Source organism: Pyxicephalus adspersus, chromosome 7 (assembly GCF_032062135.1).
Source record: "Pyxicephalus adspersus chromosome 7, UCB_Pads_2.0, whole genome shotgun sequence".
NCBI lineage: Eukaryota > Metazoa > Chordata > Amphibia > Anura > Pyxicephalidae > Pyxicephalus > Pyxicephalus adspersus.
In genome coordinates this window covers 2364493-2386979 of record NC_092864.1, presented here as the reverse complement: position 1 = coordinate 2386979, position 22487 = coordinate 2364493, and the positions used below count along the sequence as shown (strand labels likewise).

At 39.1% G+C, this 22487-nt stretch overlaps 1 protein-coding gene across 1 annotated transcript; it reads left to right on the top strand.

Moving 5' to 3' along the window:
- The first annotated feature begins 10814 nt into the window (after positions 1 to 10814).
- Positions 10815 to 21878, top strand: LOC140334805 (uncharacterized). Its single transcript, XM_072417049.1, has 6 exons — positions 10815 to 10851; positions 14555 to 14884; positions 15616 to 15873; positions 15956 to 16041; positions 16314 to 16364; positions 17193 to 21878. Exons 2-6 carry the CDS (start codon positions 14578 to 14580, stop codon positions 21084 to 21086), a joined length of 4596 nt encoding a protein of 1531 aa, XP_072273150.1. The 5' UTR covers positions 10815 to 10851; positions 14555 to 14577; the 3' UTR covers positions 21087 to 21878.
- Positions 21879 to 22487: the final 609 nt, after the last annotated feature.

The following is a 22487-nucleotide window of genomic DNA, read 5'->3' as shown; positions in this document are numbered from 1 at the left end:
AAATATATATATATATATATATATATATATATACATATATATCTATGGAAGCAAGCAAGAACTTGTGTGTGTGCCTGTGACTTTGGTGGAAAAAATCTAGTTCGCTGGCCAAAGCGAGGTCTCGCCCGCCTAAGCCCACTGGAATTCCTTACCAGGCGGATCCTCGGGTCCGGCATCGGATGTGTTTATATCGGCGCCTCGTAAAGAGCGTAAATCAGATAATTCTTTCTGAACCAGAAAATATTAGGTCTTTTTAAATATGCTTATTTCTCAGCTAATAAAAATGTTTAAAACATTTGAACAGTCCAAACATATTTATTTAGGTCTGAGTAAAAGTCGTGTGCCATAAGAATGATTTTTTAATGCAACCTCGCCAGTGTCGAGCTCCCGGAGATAAGTGGCTCGGAACGAGCGAGCATTTCAGTTGATAAATGCCGGGTGAATTACAATACAGGATTACAATGAGAGCACAAATCTGAATTTAACCACTCTGTCTCTTCAGAGGAAAAAGACGATAAGATCTGAAATTAAGTCTCATTGTCATGCTGATCTAGCCTGGAGGCAATGTATTTTCTACTTTCCGAATAAAAGAAGTGATAACTGGAGTGTTGGATTAACAATCACAAGTTGTGCAATGCCAGCTTCCCCATATTTCAGCATACACCCATATAAAAATATATAGATAGTATATAAATCATCAATGCCAAATTCCAGTGTCTATACAGAAGCTTGTGTGTTCTGATTTGTTTGTTGATACCCTTTCTGCCAGATGTATGTACTAATCCAGCCTAAAACATTGTTGGTGTAGGAACTTTCTATAAATCAGACCAGTCACTGCTGTCCCCCTACTTGCGCTGGCTGACTGGTCTCTTGTCCACCTCTTCTTGTATTACAGACCAGGTGACTGCTGTCCCCCTACTTGTGCCAGGTGACTGGTCTGATACCCACCCCCCCCTTCCTGTATTACAGACCAGGTGACTGGTCTGTGCCAGAAAACTGGTCTTGTCTGCACCCCTTCTATATTACAGACCAGTCACTGCTGTTCCCTCTTTTTGTTCAAGGTGCTTTTATATCCCCCAGTGCTCTACTTTCTGCACCTGCTAATGGTATCATGGCTACTTTTATATGGCCATATCTTGGTTTTTAAAGGCATTTGAGTCCCACAAAGTTATAGTTATATTTGGTGGAGGTTTTGCAGCAATATTCTTCCATTTCCCAGTGGATACATGTCTCGTGTCAATTCCTGAGGAAGCGAACGGTCGATCGGCGAAACGTGTTTAATGTTTATCAAATGAGACTTTGTTGTTTACTATTGTATGTTTTTTTGTATATGTTACCTATATGTTGATTGGTTGTTCTTTTACATATAAAAAATGTTTCATGAGTAATGTAGAGAATATTTTCATTGTAATGAAATTAAATTTGCTGGCATTTTATATTATGAATACGGTCTAATATGTACCTTAAAAGTCCCTTCAGCATTTTTGGGATTGTTATTTGAGTAAATTACCTGGGATGTGGCACAATCTATTTGTACTGATAGACATGGTATGGGCTTGACTATTTTGTGTTGGTTAGCTAAAAAAGCGGGATGACTAGGGGAAGGAGGAAGGGAAGAGGAGAGCTTTAGAGTAGGAGAGGAGAAGGAGGGTGATGAGAAGTAAGATAATGAAACGAGAAAGAGAGGAGAATGGAGGAAGGGATACAGACAGGGGAAAAGAAGAGAAGATGGCGGAGGAAACAAAATAAAGTCATTTACAGAGATCTCAGCATATATTTGTGGAATTGAAGCCGATCATTTGATGGAAGTAAATGAAAATCGTATGTCACAACAAATAAAGGATATAAAGTATATAAATATAAAAATATTAAATAAACTACGGCTTTTCCCAGAACAATACAGAACACCTTATCATTCATTGGCCTCCAGCTTTGATAAGTGACTGAAGTGATGAAAGGGGGTATTCATTACTTACCCTTCACTGGTGTATCTACAATGTTGTTATTTTTTATTATTAATTGTGATATTTAACAATGAATTTATCAATTATTTCTCAAGACATCAACCATATTTTTGTTCTTTGAAATATTTAATTTAGCACAGAAGTCTTGTTGTTGCTGGAATGCTCAATACATAAATATAACATTAAAAGTAAGATACTGCCAGTATTAGGAATTATGTTTTGTAAATTATAATGACTTTTTATACATTGACCAAAATAAAATGAAAAAATGTCCAGTTAAGAAGTATAGAAATATTTCTGTTTATGTTGCAGCCTTTGGTGACTTTGTGTTGGATGACCTACACTTGGTGGATGGGCTCGTAAACCAGCAAATTACATTGCCATGTTCCCTCACAGTCCCAGACAATTGGAAAGACGATGAAATCCACATTGTGTGGTACAAAAACTTTACTAACAAATTGATGGACTGTGTGGTAAGGAACGGCATGATGCCGGTGTGCCAGGAACATTTAGACTCACCCAGAGCTCAGCTCTCCTGGAAATTCCCGGGAAATGCCGACTTGAACATCTACGACCTCCAGGAATCTGATGAAGGCCAATACCAATGCTGGATTATGTTCAATGATGCATATCAAAGACAGTACTTCTTGCTTCATATTCACAGTAAGGACTGAATTTAATGTGTGTGTGGTATTGAGAGATCCTAATGCCATAGAAAAATATTTTACCAGTATGCGTAGGGTGGGTTCACATCTGATCCTTCATGGGGTCTTCAGAACCCAAACTGAGACATCTTCCATCATTCCCAATCTGGTCTCTTTCGTATTAACACAAGGGTTCCTAAATGCATAGGTATCCATCTGTTGTATCTTAAACAGGCCAGCAAAGAATGGAATTGTTGTGTCTTAATGAATGGATCAGATTGGAACCCTTGGATTAGTCATTGAAGTTATATAGTGTGTTCTTTTTCTACATGGTGAAATCAAGGATTGGTTTGCTTTTTTGCCTATATCTTTGCTCTATATTAGACAAGCTTTGTAAGATTTTTTTTTCACATTCTCTGCAATCTTTGACCCCTGAAGATGACCTCACCATAGTTAGAACTCTACAATACAGCAGCAGTAAAAAGTAAAACTCCGGTATCATCCTCTTGCTTTAATTTGTACATTTGTTGGACCTTGGTACAGCAATTTACAGCTTATACATAATTAGTGTCATTATAGATGTGTAATTGCAAACAGAGCCTTGCAATACCTACAGGAGGATCTGTTTTCCCCTAGATTTTTTTTAACCTTGAACATCCAGCTCTTGCTAAACCTAAAAAAAAAAACACATTTGTAATACAGTGGGGAGAACTTAGAACATCGGATCATGTGACAAATGCAACCTCTTCACCCCCATTCCTGCATTTGTTTAATTAAGAAATTCAGTTTGTGATAGACACAAACTGAATTTTGGAAGAGATTTGACTCTTCTCCCATTCATCCAAAAAATAAATTGGCCTAGCATAGACCTTTAATGTTTATCTGTCCCTGTCTTTTGCTGTCGTATATTTGGTATAACCTGCACATCTTTGCATAAAATCACACAACCAAAACCCTTGCCAAGCAGCAGGCTTGGAACCTAGACAAAGCTCACACATTTTGTATAAGAGGCATCACCATCCAGATCTGGCACTTTATACCTTTTTAAGCCTGTCTGGTGTTGGCAGAAAAAACAAGGACTAAAGCTACCTCAGGGTTCATATGCAAGGACAGTGTTGCCGAATGACTGATAGTCTTTGTCTTCCAGAGAAAGAAGCAGTTCTCCGTGTTCTCCGGCTTCTTCATGTGTTTGATGTATACTGTGTATATTAAGATGCCATATTTCTGTCTGCAGGTGACACCAGTACCAAAACAGGATCATCTCCTTTTCAGGGAATTGTTAGCTGGCACGTTATAGTGGTGGTTTCCACATTGAATGGTCTTCTGGTCAGTGGATGGCCCTTTGTCTTCTTACTTGCTTTGATCCTCCTGTCTAAGAGATGCCAGAGCCACAGAAAGAAGAAATGTATTATAATCTAACTTGAAACCAACCAAGACCTATGATGACATATAAAGAATGTACCTGATGATACCTCCAACCCTGGACATGGCCAAAGACCTACGATGACATACAAAGAAAGTAACTGATGATACCTTCAGCCCTGGACATGGCCAAAGACCTATGATGACATATAAAGAACGTACCTGATGATACCCTCAACCCTGGACATGACCAAAGACCTATGATGACATACAATGAAAGTAACTGATTATACCTTCAGCCCTGGACATGGCCAAAGACCTATGATGACATATAAAGAACGTACCTGATGATACCCTGAACCCTGGACATGACCAAAGACCTATGATGACATATAAAGAACATACCTGATGATACCCTCAACCCTGGACATGACCAAAGACCTACGATGACATACAAAGAAAGTAACTGATGATACCTCCAACCCTGGACATGGCCAAAGACCTATGATGACATACATGGGTTGTTTTTACACATTTTTATCTATTGACTATGGAAAAAGGTTTTATATTTGTTCTTTTCTCACAAGTTCTGAATGTTTAGAAAACAATCTTCCTGTAATCCATTGCCAGCTACACAGATGGCACCGTTCACCCAATGCAGGAATGGCATTAGTAAAGTGTTTCATGACAGCAGAAGAGTTTTGTACCATGTAAACCATTGATTAATGCAGAACGTTTGTAGTTTCCTGAAGAAGGAGTTTTATCAAATCCCAAAAGCAAGTTATTCAATGGAGGGTTTCAAACTTCAAACTTCCTGCATTGAGATATTTCATAAGAGAGATTATGAGACATTTAGGGGCGCCCCACCAGTCAGCCGTGACTAATTTACCCAGAACCCCTTGCACTGAGAATAACTGTTGGGGTTTTGATTCTGAATCTTCTCATATTTGTGTCTTGATCTGAAAGTTTACCAAAATGAACTGAACTCCTGGTCACACCACAGGAAATTTTCTATAATCTGAGAGTCTCATAGAACGGATAATTCGGAATCATTTGGAGTTGTTTGGAATCCCACGGACAATGTTGTGTTTTACTCAAATGCAATGGAGTTTTAAATTTCATTAATTCAAATTCAACTTTTTTAAATAGTTTGTTATCACTGTGATGGTAACACATACAGGAAAAAAAAAAAACATAATTGTTTCATCTCTTAGGATAAAGGGGTAGATTGTCTCTGGGGTGTATCATGGTCACTACCAGTGAAGAAAATAAATATATAAATTATGTGAGAAAGTCATTGAGTACACTGCAGAACCCATACCAGCCAATCAGAAGTCATCTTGTGTCCTTGTGACTATTGTACATTCATAAAAAACTGAAATCTAATTGGCTGCTTTATACATGTATGCATCTTTCTGGGGTTTTACCCTGTTTTAGTAAAATGGGGCCAGCACAGACATATTAACATGTTCCGGTGTGAAGAACATATGTGATAAAACACAATAGAAGGAGCCATTTTGGACATCACAGAGCACAAATATAGAAACAACGATTTAAAAACTGAAAATGTGGCCAGAAACAGGTAAGGATCTTTCCGAGACTGACAGCCAAGCAGATGATTGGACTTCCATTGGTTCTGTTTCATGATGATGGTGACCATACTATTAACATGCATTTCTATAGTGCCAACGTATTTTACATAGTCATGTCACTAATTGTCCCTAAAAGGGGCTCACAATCTAATGCCCCAACATAGGGAGCAGCACAAAGGCCCCAGATCCTCCCCAGCTAATGGGACAGGGCCACCATCCTCAGGTACTTGGACATTCTCCACCCCATCCCATTGGCTACATGCTGCCACCCTTATCATGCCTATCATTAAACCATTAGACTGTAAGCTCTGGTGATTAGCACCCTCACATTTCTTTGCTTCATTACCGGTTATATTTGTATTTTGTATGCTTGTAAAGCTCTGCAGAACTTGCACTAGAACAATGAACAATAAATATAATTATAATGGGGAAGACTTGTTAACCTTGGAAGAATCCTTCTGTTGTATAAAGACAATAACAACCATTGTGTTGTGACATTATGTAATGCAAAGATACTAATTGTTCAATAGGGAAATAAAATAATCTTGGTTTAATAAATGGTGGAATCCAAACTCCAGCCAATTGGTTATCTTTATATTGGATGAAGCAAGGAAAGAGCCCAATTGTTTATGATGGAAATGTCCATCATAAGTCCAGAAAATGAAGGAGGATCTCCCAGGTCACAGACATCCCCACATGTCTTCTCCCAATAGTGAGGAAGTAAGGGAAATCCTCCCAAAGGGGTCATGGAAGTAATAACCTCTTCCCCCACACTATACACAGCATTCAGCCTCATTGTCTTCCATACAATCCTGAAGTTTATTGGAGATTGTTGAAAAGTGTTCGTATCTATATACATCAGAATCATCATTATTTCCAAGATGAGATTATAGGAGGTAAAGGAATCTGACAATTAAATCTTTATGAGTAATACAAAAGCCACCCTGATCTACAATACCAATCATTCACAGAGAGCTTTGTATGAGATTTTGGTGATTGTGATTGATTTGTTTTGTGATATTCACATTGGTGAATACCCGGAACATTTACTAAATATAGCATTGTACTCACTACACCCCATAATACATCAATAATGAACGCCATTGAATGTCTGATGTGCCTTCCATACACACACAAAATGCTGCACTGACCCCAACAGTTGTAACCTGCCATGTGCTAACCTTCTTCTTAAACACCCCAAAAACTCAGGACTCTGTAATATGCAAAAAATGACTCCTGGGGTTTAGCTGGGACCTTCTAACCAAGCGGCCATTCAGTACAAAGGATGTTTCGACAACCAATCAGGTGACAGAAAGCAAGAATACAATTGTACTGCCTGAGTTTTTGGGTTTATAATGTTTTTCTATTGAGGAGCTTCTGATGAACAGACATGACAGTGGTACCCGGGTCTGGGTGGATTGAGCATTGGTATTATCTTTTATTTATATATCACCAATATTTTGGTGCTGTACAAAGTTCATAGCCATGACACTAACTGTCACTCATTGGCAATCTAATGACCCCACCTTTGTCATGTGTAAATAACACATACATGCAGACCTTGTGTTGTAAAGAAGAAATAATTTTTGCCCGTGGCATATTGTACTTGTGCAGCCAAAAACTACGCCCTTGCCTGAGTTGGGCATCAAAAATAAAAGTGATTGTGGGAGAGGCAAGGGTTTGGGTGGGGGATCGTAAAAAAAGGGGGATGATTCCATTTAGGTAATAAAAACTTATTATTAACTTATTATTAATGACTCAGAACTGGTAATAAAAAGAAAGCTAGACAACAATGAAGATCTGCTGCCCTCTAATGGTAAAAGTGTGAATTACACTTAAAAGACCTTTGTTGCACTAACTGGTACAGTTCCCATCATTCTAAAGAGGACATTGAAGTGGAGGGAGAATAAAGATTAATATGTGTTTGGATTAAAGACGTCACTTACTGTCTGACTAACTGTTTTGACTAAACGATTTCGAAGGCTGAAGATTTGGATTTTACAGGAGACTTAACTCAACAATTCTATGTATATCTATCCAACACTTAAGGAGTGAAGATGCAGTTCCTCTTTTTTAAGGTTTCAAATTTCAAAAATGATCTTCTGGCTCTTGTTGTCAGTGACAGGTAATGTTTTGTCCAGCAATCAGCCCTGCTCGATTCAAGGTAGAAATACATTGTCAGCGGTTCTGAGAGGCCTTGGGGAGATGCAGGGCTGCAGGTTGGAGGAAATAACTGCTGCCATTGGATTAGGTGAAAGCTTATGATCAGGTGAATCATGAATATCTCTGCTTGCTGCTTGGCAGATTTGGCTTACAATCTAAATTTATGGATGGGCTGAAAGTCCTCTATGAGGGGGTAATAGGCTTCCCACGTGGATTGGATTGGTAACTCGGGGTGCGACAGGGATGCCCACTGAGTCCCCTGCTATATGTGTTTACAATTGACCCCTTAATTGGAAGGTCAGAGAGTGGACCATTGTGCGGGTTTCCTTTGGACATTGCTGATCGTCCCCCTTTGAGAGTGGTTGTCTATGCTGATGATGTATCTGTGATATCTCTAGGACAGATTGAAGCCTCGAGGACAACCGTGACAAGTGTGACATTTTCTGGTTAGGGAGGAAAGGAGTTTTGACCTCCCGGATACCTTCCCAGAACCTCAAGTTTTGGGGACCAGGTGAATATATTCTGCTAGATTTGGAAAGAAAGCTGGGGATGGTAATGTGGAATAACTGGAGAATCTCATACAGAGAAAGACTTGATCTGATGCACATTTACCTGGTTCTGATATTCTTGTATATTAGTTTTATCTGTCTTTTGCTATCTTCCCTGGTACATCAGGATATATAGATGCTTCTTCAAGATGGAAAAACAGGATGAACCTGGTGAATGTGACCTACCACAAGAGAGGGTGCAGAAAGTGAGAAAGATCCAGTCTCTACCTTTAGACACAGCTCCTTGGAGGAATGTAACTGCCCTCCCCCTACAAAAACCAACCAGAGATAGGTCAGCGAGTGTAAAAATGAGGGAGAAGAAAGAAAGAGTTTTTTTGAGCAAAGATATGATATATTTTCGTATAATTATGTATACAAAAAGAAACAGTCTTCAAACATAATTACGTGGTTGAAAACAACTACATCCAAAATTCGATTGTATCATCATAGGCTTTGGATGTCACTTCTATATAAAAAATAACTAACACAAAGTAAATATGACCATTTCAATTTGCTTAAAGTTCTTAAACCCGACTCATTTCGCTTGCTTGGCTTCTTCAGGGATATTGATTATTCAACACGGTCTAGATATTGGTACATAGAATTATAAACATAAGCATAGTAAATATATACAAAATTATATCAATCACATATGTTTAGATCAATTAGAGTAAATGAAAGAACAGATATCTAACATAAAATAATAGAGTATACATAGAAATAGAGAAATATATATATACCTTATTTCAAGATCCCCAAATAGGATCAATCACCATTCACGTCTCAACCACCATTAGGAATAAATTAAGCACTATTGGAATCCACACAACATATACCTTTTTCTTTCTTTTCATTGAATGTAAGTGATTTTAACATTAATATACCTACCTTTATCAATCTTAACCATACTTACTAGTTTATTATATAGTATTCTCATGCCTTCTCTTTAGCATTAAAAGGAAAAATTTCTACACAGAAGTAAGTTAACTTCCTTTTAACGAACATATGCCTTGATTTTGTCTATAGCACATATATGTACCACCCCTATTAGGTTATTGAAGTACCCAAGTGAATAAGAGTACAAACTTTTCAAATGTTATTGGGTACCATGGTCCCCTTTATTTGGGGGTCTTGAAATAAGATATATATATATATTTCTCCATTTCTATGTATACTCTATTATTTTATGTTAGATGTCTGTGCTTTCATTTAGTCTTTGAATTATTCAAAATGCTACAATTCTGGATACATATATTGTTCTAAACATATTTGATACAACTGATTGATACAATTTTGTATATATTTACTATGCTTCTGTTTACCATTCTATGTACCAATATCTAGACCGTGTTGAATAATCAATACCCCTGAAGAAGCCAAGCAAGGCGAAACACGTCGGGTTTAAGAACTTTAAGCAAAATGACTGTCATATCTACTTTGTGTTAGTTATTTTTATGTATAGAAATGAAGTCCAAAGCCTATGATGGTACAATGGATTTTTGGATGTAGTTATTTTCAACCACCTAATTATGTATGAAGACTGTTTTGTTTTGTATACATAATTATACGAAAAAATATAATGTCTTTGCCCAAAGAAAACCCTTTTTTTCTCTCTCAGTTTTACAGAAGGAGGGTGGCCTAAGTATGATCGGTGTTATTATTTTCTCCGCTGATTATTAGGTTTCATTTTATGTTTGCAGAGAACCCTCCTGGATGGGTGGGAATATTTCAGTCCTGGTTCATTGGTAAACTGGGAGAAATGTGAAAAAGCCGAGGGGATCCAGCAAGACGGCTTCCACCTTATGTTACCCTGAGTGTGAAAATACTAAAGCAATGGCAGATCACAATGAAGAACATTAAAAACCACACTAGGAAAATTCTGGAGAGGGGGATTATGTCTTGATTTTTTGATGGGTCATTAAGGAAAGTCCAGTTTTGCGGGAAGGGTTGGGATGAATTAATATGGAAAAGATTCCCATGAAGTTTAGGGATCAGACTTGGCTCACCTTTCACTGTAATCTTTATTTCGAGAGACTCTGTTTGCTGAGACCGGATTGTAGAGAATCAGAAGACATCATGGAGAACTTTCTGCCCCAATGCCCCTTCAATGTAGAAGAAAAGGGTGGGGAGGGCTCTAGATATTCCCTGTCCCAGTCACATGAGTCATGTGGAGGGGTATAAATCAAACATGCCAGACTCACCGGGATTTTGATGCTTTTTTAGTGGTCAGATATTACACTTGGAATGCACAGTGTCAGGTATGCATACAAAGAAAAATCCTTCCTGTCCAGGTGAATGATATTCTGCATGCGGTGGGGAAAAATTGGGCCTGGAGAGGGGTCCCAGATGAGGGCTAGGAGGAGTCCTGTATATGTGTGTACAGATTGTTTATAATATGTTTTTATTCTGTGATTACACTTTAATACCCCCCCCCCGTATTATTAGCAGTACCTGAGGGTGTTTTTCTCCTTCCTCATACGATAAGATGACTCTGGAGGACTTTGAGATGAAAATTTCCAGGTTTCTCTAATCTGAGTTATTCAGCAATAAACCTGCAGAGTGTAATGTGTGCAGCCTGGTAAGTACAAGAAACTTTCACTAAATTCTAGACTTTGTAACATTTTTATCCTAAATTGTGATTTGTAAATACATTGAAATTGTCAATCTGTCCCTGGGGTATTCTGTCTGCCCCTGGGGTATTCTGTCTGCCCCTGGGGTATTCTGTCCGCCCGGGTGTTCTTGAACCGTGTCACCTGTGAAGTCTATTATCTCTTACACAACACATAGCAATAATAATAAGATGTTATGGTCTTCAGGTTGCTATTTTTGATATTATAGGCAGCGGTGATGATTGACTTCAGGTAGGTGAGATTTGTTTTATTACATTTGAATCCGATTTCTGTCCAATTTTGCAGATTTCAGTTTGCTCAGGTTGTAATATGTTTATTGCCCCTTATAGGGGTATTGCTGTTCGTGTGTACAAGGGAACAGGGGAATCATTTTTACCTATACCTGATGGCTATTGTGTGTTCTTCTCAGATACAAACCCAGGAACAGAAATGTCATACATTCTCTTGTGCAATGCCGTTATGGCGAATGGAAGGGGCCAGTGGGGTGCTGCACATAATTTCTTAAAAAACATGAAAGCTCCTTGCTTCAGATCTGCTTTGATTGGCTCTCACCCCGGATGTAACCGGTGAATTGGCTTATAGGAAGAATGCCTAAAAGAATAAAATGCCTCGATGAGTGGATGTCAGTCTGGAGGGTATTCCAAAGGTAGCTGTAGTTGCATACAGAATGCCCTGGGTAAGGGCCATAGTTGAAGTTGAGCCTTTAAAGAACTGACTTCCATAAGATGGGGGGGCGGGGCTTAGGGACATTCTGACTGGGGAGGGAGGGGCTAGATGGTGCTGGACATCCTACACCCAGGAGCCGCAGCTTCCAATCCACATTGTGAGAAGCTTGCAGTGTGCAGCGAAAGCAGGGGAAGCCATTTCAGTCCATTGGAAGAGCTTGTGCAATGGTGCAGAACTGAGATAAGGCTGGAGGGCAGATTTAATGAAGGGAAGGGTGAAGGGCAGAATTAAAGAAAGGGAGGCTGGAGGGCAGATTTATTGAAGGGAAGGGTTAAGGGCAGATTTAATGACGAAGTGAGTAAAGGGCGGATTTAATGAAGGGGAGGCCAGAGGGGAGACTTAATAAAGGAAAGGTTGAAGGGCAGATTTAATGAAGGGGAGACTGGAGGGCAGACTTAATGCAGGGGAGGCTGGAGGGCAGATATAATAAAGGGGAGGGTGAAGGGTAGATTTATTGAAGGGGAGGCTGGAGGGCAGATTTATTAAAGGGGAGGGTGAAGGGCAGATTTAATGAAGGGGAGACTGGAGGGTGGAGGGCAGATTTATTAAAGGGGGGTGAAGGGCAGATTTAATGAAGGGGATGCTGGAGGGCAGATTTAATGAAGGGGAGGTTGGAGGGCAGATTTATTAAAGAGGGGTGAAGGGCAGATTTAATAAAGGGGGGGCTGGAGGGCATATTTAAAAAAGGGGAGGGTGAAGGGCAGATTTAATGAAGGGGAGGCTGGAGGGCAGATTTAATGAAGGGGAGGTTGGAGGGCAGATTTATTAAAGAGGGTTGAAGGGCAGATTTAATAAAGGGGGGGCTGGAGGGCATATTTAATAAAGGGGAGGGTGAAGGGCAGATTTAATGAAGGGCAGGCTGGAGGACAGATTTAATGAAGGGGAGGCCAGAGGGCAGATTTAATGAAAGGGAGCATGAAGGTCAGATTTAATGGAAGAGAAAGGAGGGTAGATTTTAAATCAGCCATCAATGGTGTTTTGTGCTGAGCACATTTAGCCTCTGATTGTAAATTTAAATAATGTAAAGGATTTAGATGATGGTGATGGAGGTCAGAGGCAGATTACTACATATACAATATTTGCATACAGAAGAGGGGTCCGAACACCAATATCCTTATGATGGAAGACTGTGATGTCTTAGAGCCATGAGTTTGTATTCTAGGGGTCGGTAATATTCCCTCCTCTATTTTCAATGTGTTTTCCTCTCTCCTGCATCAGGTGGCACTCTGACTTGTAATGTCAACACACCATAAATTGGCTCGAGATTCGGTGCCACAATTCTGAGGGCGGCTCCTTCCAAATTCCAAGAAACATTTACAGCATTTTGGTCATTACCATTGTATTGATAACGACAATTATTAATATTAGTTTACTAATGAGAAACATTGTAAATCATTCTTACAAGGAAGTGGAAAACAGCCAGAGCCCAATTTATGAGGGGCACCAAACAAGGTGTGAGAGGGCCACACGTGAACCCAGAATGCAGATAAGGAATGCCAATAAAACACAATCCTGCTGAGATGATTGTACTACGATCAGAGTTTGTAGTTGCCAAAACTCTCTGTCCTCCAATTGGGAAAAGACGGAGCTGTGCTCAGGTCTGGGGGAGGGATGAAAATGTAACAATTTGCACAGCCTGAAGAGACCCTGTCACATAGGTGAGGCAGGTGCAGTGGAGGATAAGGTGGGTATATGGTGGGGAGACCATCACGCTAGTGTCACCAGAACAAGAGATGAGCGGGAATCCTTCCGTAGGGCTGCTCTGGTAATAACTTTCTGGGAAGCGGATTTGCAAACCTTTTAAGATCCCCACCAAGTTCCTTTTTCTTTTGGGACAAGAAGAGAAGAGTAATATCTCCATTGGGGCAAAAATGTTATAAAATTATCTGACGGGCTAAAGGTTAGGGCTGTACATCACATTGATATCCAATAAATACTACAGAGACTGAGGAAATACAATTTTCTCCTCTGATGTTCAAGAGTCAATGATCACCAATGGTAAAACTTGGCAAATGTTGCATTGTTTTTAGGTTCTAGGCAAATTTCCTCCTGGAACCTAAAAACAATGCAAGAGGTTAAAGGGCCCCAAGGATTGGCCCCACAGTGTAGCACCTGAGAGTGAAAATGAGTTAAACTGCTCAATCACACTGTGTCTTATACTTTGTGCATTTACTTGGTGGAGGAGATGAAATTAGGGTGATTTAAAGTTTTTTGGGGGGACGCCATGAGTTTCAAATGGCCAGTATAAAATGGCAAGTATACAGGACCTATGCTTGTGTCTAATAAAGGGCCCCAATGCAATAAAATATGGAGGTGGAGGTGGCAAAGAGACCTTATTTAGATGACACATGGAGGAGAAATAATACGGGGAGGTAGTAAAGCCTGATTCGCAAGGAATTATTCATTGGAAATCTCTTCCACAAAAAAAACAAAACAGAAATAAGAAAGTAATAAGGACAACTGTCAGCAACAGAGATCAACACTACAAAATTTCTGTCTATGCTTAGGTCTAATCTTACCTGAATTCTTTCCAAAATCTACAAATACTAAACCTATGAAGAGAGAATTTTGACCTTCTGTTGACTTATATATCTGAATGCTGATTGGTTGGTTGCTGGGACTGGGAGGTCACATGGTATGCAAAGTCACTGGGATGGCTTAAAAACTAGAGTCGGGCTATTCCTTCAAATAAAGTGCAATTTGGTGAAAATACATCATAGTGATAACATTTGGGGAAACTAAATGTTGAAACTAAAGCAATTGAGTTTGCAAAATTTGCCTGCTTAACCTAAAGAGGAGCTTCTCTTTTACAGGACGGGCTATGCAGGGAACTCCAGAAAAGCCTAAGTTATTGAAACTATTCTTGTTCTGTGTTTCATTTTCATTCAGTTTAACTCTTTGCTAAAACTAACATTTCTTTATCAGTTTTTAGAACCTGCTTTTGGGAAATGGTGCCCATAAAGCCGGTGGTTGGGATAGTCTCTAGGGAACACCCAGAATCCCACCATTGGTTGACCTCGTTCCTCTCTTCTCTACCCGGAGTCAATGATGTCCCATGCATTCACCTCTCTAGAGATATCTCTCCGGATTTCAGAGAAGAAATGTCTCAATGTGACTTTGTGGTTTTCTACAATCCAAACAGAACAGAAGGAAAGAACGAAGAAGAGGAACACAGAAGAGGAGAAAACTTCATGGTTATCACCGAGACTGAACCACCCATTGATAAAGATCTGGTACTTGTTTCACAAATGATGGGTAGGGAAAAAGGACATTTTCACCAATGCTTACTATTGTTGTCACTTAATGTTATTCAGTTTAATCCTCCAGAGGAAGCCTCTGATTTCCTGCAAATAAGTTTGTGTTGCCAAATGTTTCACGTAGACAAAGTAGATGTAACCACCAAGTGAATGATGAAGTCTATTTCACTTTACTTTATTGCCACAAACACTGTTGCACAAAAATTTCATAAACGTGGGGTTCATTCTTTGATACTTTATTGTCCATCGTATAAATGTTCTGAATGCATCCCTTAAAAACATACCAAATAACACTCAATACTAAATTAAAACATATCCAAGTGTTTGAGAGTCAGATTTTTGAAGCATCATCTAACCTGTAAAACTGTACAGAAGGCAGAGATTCTGGCACCAACCAGCACCCATCTGACATCAGGTCCCTAGAATTGGCTACTGGGGCCACCAATGACAGCTAGGAGGCTGCAGGATGAGATAGAGTGTACGGACCAATAGCAGTGACCGATACAGCTGGCTAATGATCAAATTCTGGAAGTTACGTTCACCTTCATGAAACAGCTCCTCTGAATGGTATTTTCATAATCGCATCCTATATTCTTTTTGCTAGCAGTTTCTTAATAGGGCCAACTGGGCTCACATCATTAATTTTTATTAATTCAATTTATCTGGAGACAAGGATATAAAGTGCCCTAAAAACAACTTCAAACTAATTTTCTGTGTTGTGGCTTCTAGAAAAGAAAAATATTCTGATTGTGACTGATGAACCAGAAAGGGGAACCTCTGAGGAGAAAATACAGAACCTCCAGAACCAGGATAGTTATAGGCTATGGATGCAGGAAGTCATCCAATTCCCTGGACCAGAGAAAACGTTTCCTTCGGATTCAACACACTTTAATATGATACCCAATGATCCCCAAAACAGAAATCCATCCGGAATCCCAAGCCCAAATGGATCAGTAAAGAGAGCTGATATGAATTCTGTTTCAAGAGGTTTGTGAATATGAATAGTATACTTTAGCTTTGTGAATGGATACATAAGAAGCAATATTTATAAATGTATTTGTTTTCTCAGCTGATAGTGAAGAAACTTCAAGTTCTTTGGATGATGGGCTGACAATATGGAGCAGCAGGGGCCAACCTGACAGCACCTCGAGCAATGTAGATATTGTATTTGTGGTTTTCTGCCTTTGACTTCCATCATACTAATCATTTAAATTCTCGATTTTAAAATGTGCTCAACACAAATTAAAGCTTACCTAAAATCTCCCCTCCAGCCCTACCTCCATTAAATCTGCCCCAGCCTCTCTCTCAATAAATCTGCCCTCCATCCTTCCTAGGAATCCAATGTACATCCAGGTAAAAGAAGAATCAATATTACACTGTACTGTTTCATCCATGACAGCTCCTTATTCCTCTCTTCTATTCCACAGGAGGACATTGAAAGCTTTCCTGAGGATACTCACAAGAAGAGTACTGTCCAGGTGGGTAGAACTGTGGCCAGGTTTTGGATATTCCAATTAGTAATTTTCTTAATAGTTACTCTTTTAGTTTTAAATTATGTGCATAACTTTGGTTAATTGTTTTCCTGGGTTATCTATGTGAACAAAGAGAACAAAGCTTTGTTATTACTAATTACCAAATCAGTGCTGCCATAATAATCACCGTCTTGGGTCATAAAGACGTCCTTTGGTTCATAGTGGTAAACCTAAGAATAACCCAATTCCTTTAGGGCTCCTCTGTTCCTCAGTATTCCACCTACAAAAGTCTCTTTTATGGCGCAAACACAGGTCCTGCATAGTTTAATTGAACTGTAGGGAGTTAAGCAGACCCCATAACATTACTAAAAAATACAAACTGACCTTTATTCAGCCTTTAAATTTGGGCATAATTTTACCCAAAATGTCAAGGCTTCCAATGTCCCAACTGCTCTGCTCCTTTAGGAGTCACTGAGAACTAGATGATACTTAGAATCTTTAGATAAGCCTTCCTCAACCTTTTTACTATGATGGAACCCTTGAAATAACATTTTGGCTAACAGGGAAGCCCTTCTATAAATTCTATATCCACAGCACACAGTATATTAGTGTGGTCAGTAAGAAGAATGTCTCTCCCATTGCTGGCCATTAGTAAGAATGTCACCCTTACAGATAGCCAAAAACATCATTGGTGTCACTTAAACTGACCGTGTTGCCCAAGGAAACCCTAAAAACCTCAGGGGGAACCCTGGCTGAAACGCATTGCTATAGAGGAATGACAGTATAAATGGTTACCAGATGACTTATCCATGAAACACTTCTTCTATCTTTCAGAAATACTTCTATTGGATTGCCATTCTCATTATTTTAAATATTATGATGTTAATCACGGGATTAGGAATCAATGAATTGAACAAAGAAAATCGAAAAAACATTTCAGACATGCCGGAAAACTCTACCCATTACCCAGGGTCCACCATCATAGCAACGTCAAGAGACTCCATGGGCCAAACTACCACCTCTCTTCCGCTATACTCAACACAAACTACCCCAACCACAATGACTTATACTACAATGCATACAACATATAATTCCACAATAACCAATGTCACAAACATGATCACAACACTAACAAGTAATACAAATACTACTCATCCAAATACCACCCCACCAAGTCCAGGGACATCTACCGACTTATCAGAAACTACCATCAATGTAACATCAGGACACATTGTAGATGACAGAACCAGCGCTCCTCCTGTATTTACAACACAGAACACAACGCCAAGGAATTATACTGGTGAGTATACAACATATAATGACACAAAACCAACTGATTACACTAATGATTATGTCACAGTGACAACACAACCAACCCACACAAGCTCCCATCTCAACGTGACTACAACAAGTATAGAAATGTCTACTGACTCTCCAGAAATTACCATTAATGTAACATTGGAACACACCGTAGATGACAGAACCAGCGCTCTTCCTATGATTACAACACAGAACACAACACCAAGAAATTATACTACTGAGAATACATTAACAAGCACAAGCTCTACTCTGACTACAACAAGTGTAGACATTTCTACTGACGTATCAGAAACTACCATCAATGTAACATCAGAACAAATTGTAAATGAAACAACCAGAGCTCCTCCTTTATTTACAATATACAACACAACACCAAGGAATTATACTACTGAGTACACAACATATAATGACACAAAGCCAAAGGATTACACTAATGATTATGTCACAAGCTCTCTTCTCAACATAACTACAACTAATGTAGACATTTCTACTGACTCTCCAAAAATTACCATCAATGCAACATCAGGACAGATTGTAGATGAAAGCACCACAGCTCCTCCTGTATTTACAACACACAAAGTAACACCAACAAATTATACAACTGAGTATATAACATATAATAACACAAAGCCAACTGATTACATTACAACAGCTGGGACGAGCTCTCCTCTAAACATGACTACAACAAGTCTAGAAATGTCTACTGATACAACAAATAATGGCACAAAGCCAAAAGATTACACTAATGACACAGCTACAACACAATCAGTGGAGACAAGCTCACTTCTCAACTCGACTACAACAAATGTAGACATTTCTACTCATGATTCAGAAACTACCAACAATGTAACATCAGGACACATTGATGAAAGCACCGCCTCTCCTCCTGTATTTACAACACAGAACACAACACCAATAAATGATACTATTGAGTATACAACATATAATGACACAAAGCCAACAGATTACATTAGTGATTATGTCACAGTCCCAACACTTTCAGCTGACACAAGTTCTCCTCTGCAAATTACTACAGGTCTAGAAATGTCTACTGATTCTCCAGATACTACCATTAATGTCACATCAGGACACAATATAGACACAAAGCCAACAGATTACACTAATGACACAGTGACAACACAAACAGCTGACACAAACTCCTCTCTAAACACAGCAAGTACAGAAATGTCTACTGTTTCTCCAGAAACTACCATCAATATAACATCAGGACACATTGTGCAAGAAAGCACCACCTCTCCTCCTGTATTTACAACACAGAACACAACAACAGGCAATTATACTACTGAGTATACAACATATATTGACACAAAGCCAACAGATTACATTAGTGATTATGTCACAGCGGCAACACTTTCAGCTGACACAAGTTCCCCTCTGAACATTACAACAAGTCTAGACATTTCTACTGACTCTCCAGAAATTACCATCAATGCAACATCAGGACACAATGCAGATGAAAACACAACCACTCCTTTATTTACAACACAGAACACCATAATGCCAACAAATGATACATCTGATTACAGCACAAGCATTATCACTACTGCAGATAATGGCCCCATTACAACAACCACAACACTTACTGCAGCGATAACAATTTTTAACATGTCAACACTAATTCCAGGAGATACGTCCCCACATCCGAATGATTCCACCCAGGAAAGTTTCATGACTGATCCTGAAACAAAAACAGAACCTAGAGTTACTTCGGCCATCATGACTACTTTTGGGTTACCTTCTTCTATTCCGGTACAGACAACTCCTCCTAACATAGTTTCTACATTAGAAATGATTACAACAATCACAAAAAACACAACCCTCTCTTCAGAGGATACTACAATAGAAAGCAGTATCACCCTACCTGAAACTACACCCTCAATCCCAGGATATATAACACCAAATTCTGTAAATATAAGTTCTGCTCTACCTACACCAGGAGAAACGCCTCCATTAACAGAAGACACCACCTTGCCCAATTCTGAAACTCCTCTCTCACTTCCTGTACATGCTTCAACTATTAGAACAGCACCATTAATGCATACCACTTTTACAAGATATATATCTGCAGATGTGGAGGTTACTACTATGGAAAACAATGGAAGTAATCCTTTAACTACACCTTCCCTTCCAGACCTTGTAACCTCCATAACCAGTTCTGAAATACCCACCCTAGTTTCAGGAAAAACATCTTCCAATGTTGAAGACAGGACCACCATTCCAAGCCCAACTTACCCACCTTCAGGTCCTGTGCACACAGTTACATCTGCCACTGTGTTACCATCAGAGATCATTTCATTATTTACAGGCAATGCTACATCAAATGTGGCGCTTCCTACTCAGGATGTAGAAACTGGTTTTCCAAATACGACACCCGTACCTGGGTTTATATCACCCATAACTAGTTCTAAGGCACCTACGTTATTCCCGGGAGCTATGTCTCCTGTAGAACAAACTGCAATTAATATGGGCTCCACTGTTGGTGACTCTGGACCTTCAATGTCAATTTCTGAGCTCTCACCATCAGCTCCAGAACATACAGTCACAATCACATCATCACAGCCATTTACTATGGTCACGTCCTCAAATAAAGTTCCAACTACTTTAGAAAATATTAATACAACTGAAACAAAAGCAACTATTTCAGAACAAATAGGTAGTTCTCCTGCCACAAATAGTTCTGACAGTCCCACTGCAGAGTACACAGACCCATCAACAACCATAGCTAGTTCTAAGGTGACCACAATAATTCCCACTTTGACACATTCACAGAACAATACTGAAAACAATATAACTTTTACTCCTGAAGTTGCAACATTGTTTTCAAGAAGAGTAAGCTCAGCTTCTCCTATTTCCACAATACCTTCCCTATCGTCACCAGATACCACCCTATTTGTGGAAGACCCTACCACAAATAAAGCAATGCTTACTAGTTCTGAGAAAGACACATCCTTTGATAATGTAAGAACACCAACATCTAATCCAGGAAATGCAAACCAAGAGTCTACCATGATACTGCAAGGTAACACAATAAAATATTTCACTGCTTTACAAACTGGAACACTTGGCCCTGAAACTGCCACCTCTAATCTCTGGACTGTAACGGTTGGTGCTGAAGGTGTTACCTCTGAAACTCAGACTGGAACACTTGGTCCGGATGGTGCCACCTCTGATCTACTGATTGGAACTCTTGGTCCTGAAGGAGCTACCTCTGATCCCCAGACTAAAATTTCTGAACCTGAAAGTGCCACCTCTGATCCTCAGACTGGAACGTTTGACCCTGAAGGTGCTACCTCTGTTCATCAGACTGGAACTCTTGGTCTTCAGGGTGCTACATCTTATCCCCAAAGTCTTGGTCCAGAAAGTGCCACCTCTCATACAAAGACTTAAGCTGTTGGTCCCAAAAGTTCTACCTCTGACCCAAAGACTAAAACTGTTGATTGTAAAACTCTTGGTTCTGAAAGTGCAATCTCTGACCCCCCACTAAAGCTCTTGGATCAGAAGGTGCCACCTCTGATCCCAAAGCTAAGATTCATGGTCCAGAAGGTACCAACCTTGATCGTTAGACTGGAACTTTGACCCTGAAGATGCCATCTCTGATAATCAGAATAAATCAATTGGTCCTGAGGGATGTCCTTTCATCCATGGCCTTAAGGATGTCACATTTGGTCTCCAAAAAACATTCACCACAAAAAACATCTCTGGTGTTTCAATAGGCTCAGATCCGTGATGCAAGAATATTGTTGCATGGAAGACTAAAGCTTCTAAAGTAGACTAGACTTCTGAATCAGAAGACTAAATATAACTTAATAATATTTAAGAAACTGAACAATAAAATGAGCTTTATAAGCTTCAGTAACAGTGAACTTACTTAATGACCATAAGTTTTAATAATGGTGTAATTTAATTATCTTATAATACATCTAAAATATATATTAAGCAATGTAATATGTAACACAGTTCCTAGAGATTAATTAAAGTTTTGGGAAATTAAAACAAAATAATTATTGGTGGCTAAAAAGCTATAGGAGCTGGAGCCAGCCTGGGTATGAATCTATGCAGAACAGTGCAATCCCATTCAGTATTTACTGCCGCAGTGATAAAGATAGAAGGGGAAGGGCGTAAAAAAGCTATTTAGGAAAAAAAAACACATTTTTGCTGTACTTAGGAGTTATCTACCCTTATATTTAAAGTACAAATTATGGTGATAGATCCGCTTTAATTGTTCACCCAGCTATATAAAAATACAAACATTGAGAACAAAATCTTTATTAAATGTTATTAGTTCTTCATACAATATAAACTATTAAAAACATACACACAAAATAGATAAAGGATAAGCTGATGTGAGAGGTGGAGGTTTACTGGACTTTACGTATGACTTAAATACGACTTTGAGTTGACTTTGTTTTTATTTTGTGTTATACTTTTTTGAACTTTTGTAGATATATAAAATTTTTGAAAATATGAAATCTGTGTGATAAATATGTCCAATTTTACATTTTTACTGCAAGAATAAATATTTAACTGACAATTCTGTGATGACTTTTTGTTTTTAGTGTGGCATCAAAGGAATCTATTTGTCCCTTTCCTCAGGGGTGGGGGGATTCTACAAATAGCTTCTACCCATGGTAAGTCCAGAGAGAATAACTAGGGAGTCCAATCTGCAGATGCTGGATCTTTAAGAATCAGCACTGCTGTACAAGTGACTGGGCCGCTGGCAGGTTTCCAGCCGCTGGGGCGTTCTGGAGGATTGCTCAACCCCAAGTCAGGTCTGAACATAGCCCCAAA

Bases quoted from the DNA above. Each gene is read 5' to 3' on its own strand.
- LOC140334805 (XM_072417049.1), top strand. From the start codon at position 14,578: ATGGTGCCCATAAAGCCGGTGGTTGGGATAGTCTCTAGGGAACACCCA. The intron at 15,874-15,955 runs GTTTGTGAATAT...TTGTTTTCTCAG, and splicing joins TATGAATTCTGTTTCAAGAG to CTGATAGTGAAGAAACTTCA. The intron at 16,042-16,313 runs GTAGATATTGTA...TCTATTCCACAG, and splicing joins CTGACAGCACCTCGAGCAAT to GAGGACATTGAAAGCTTTCC.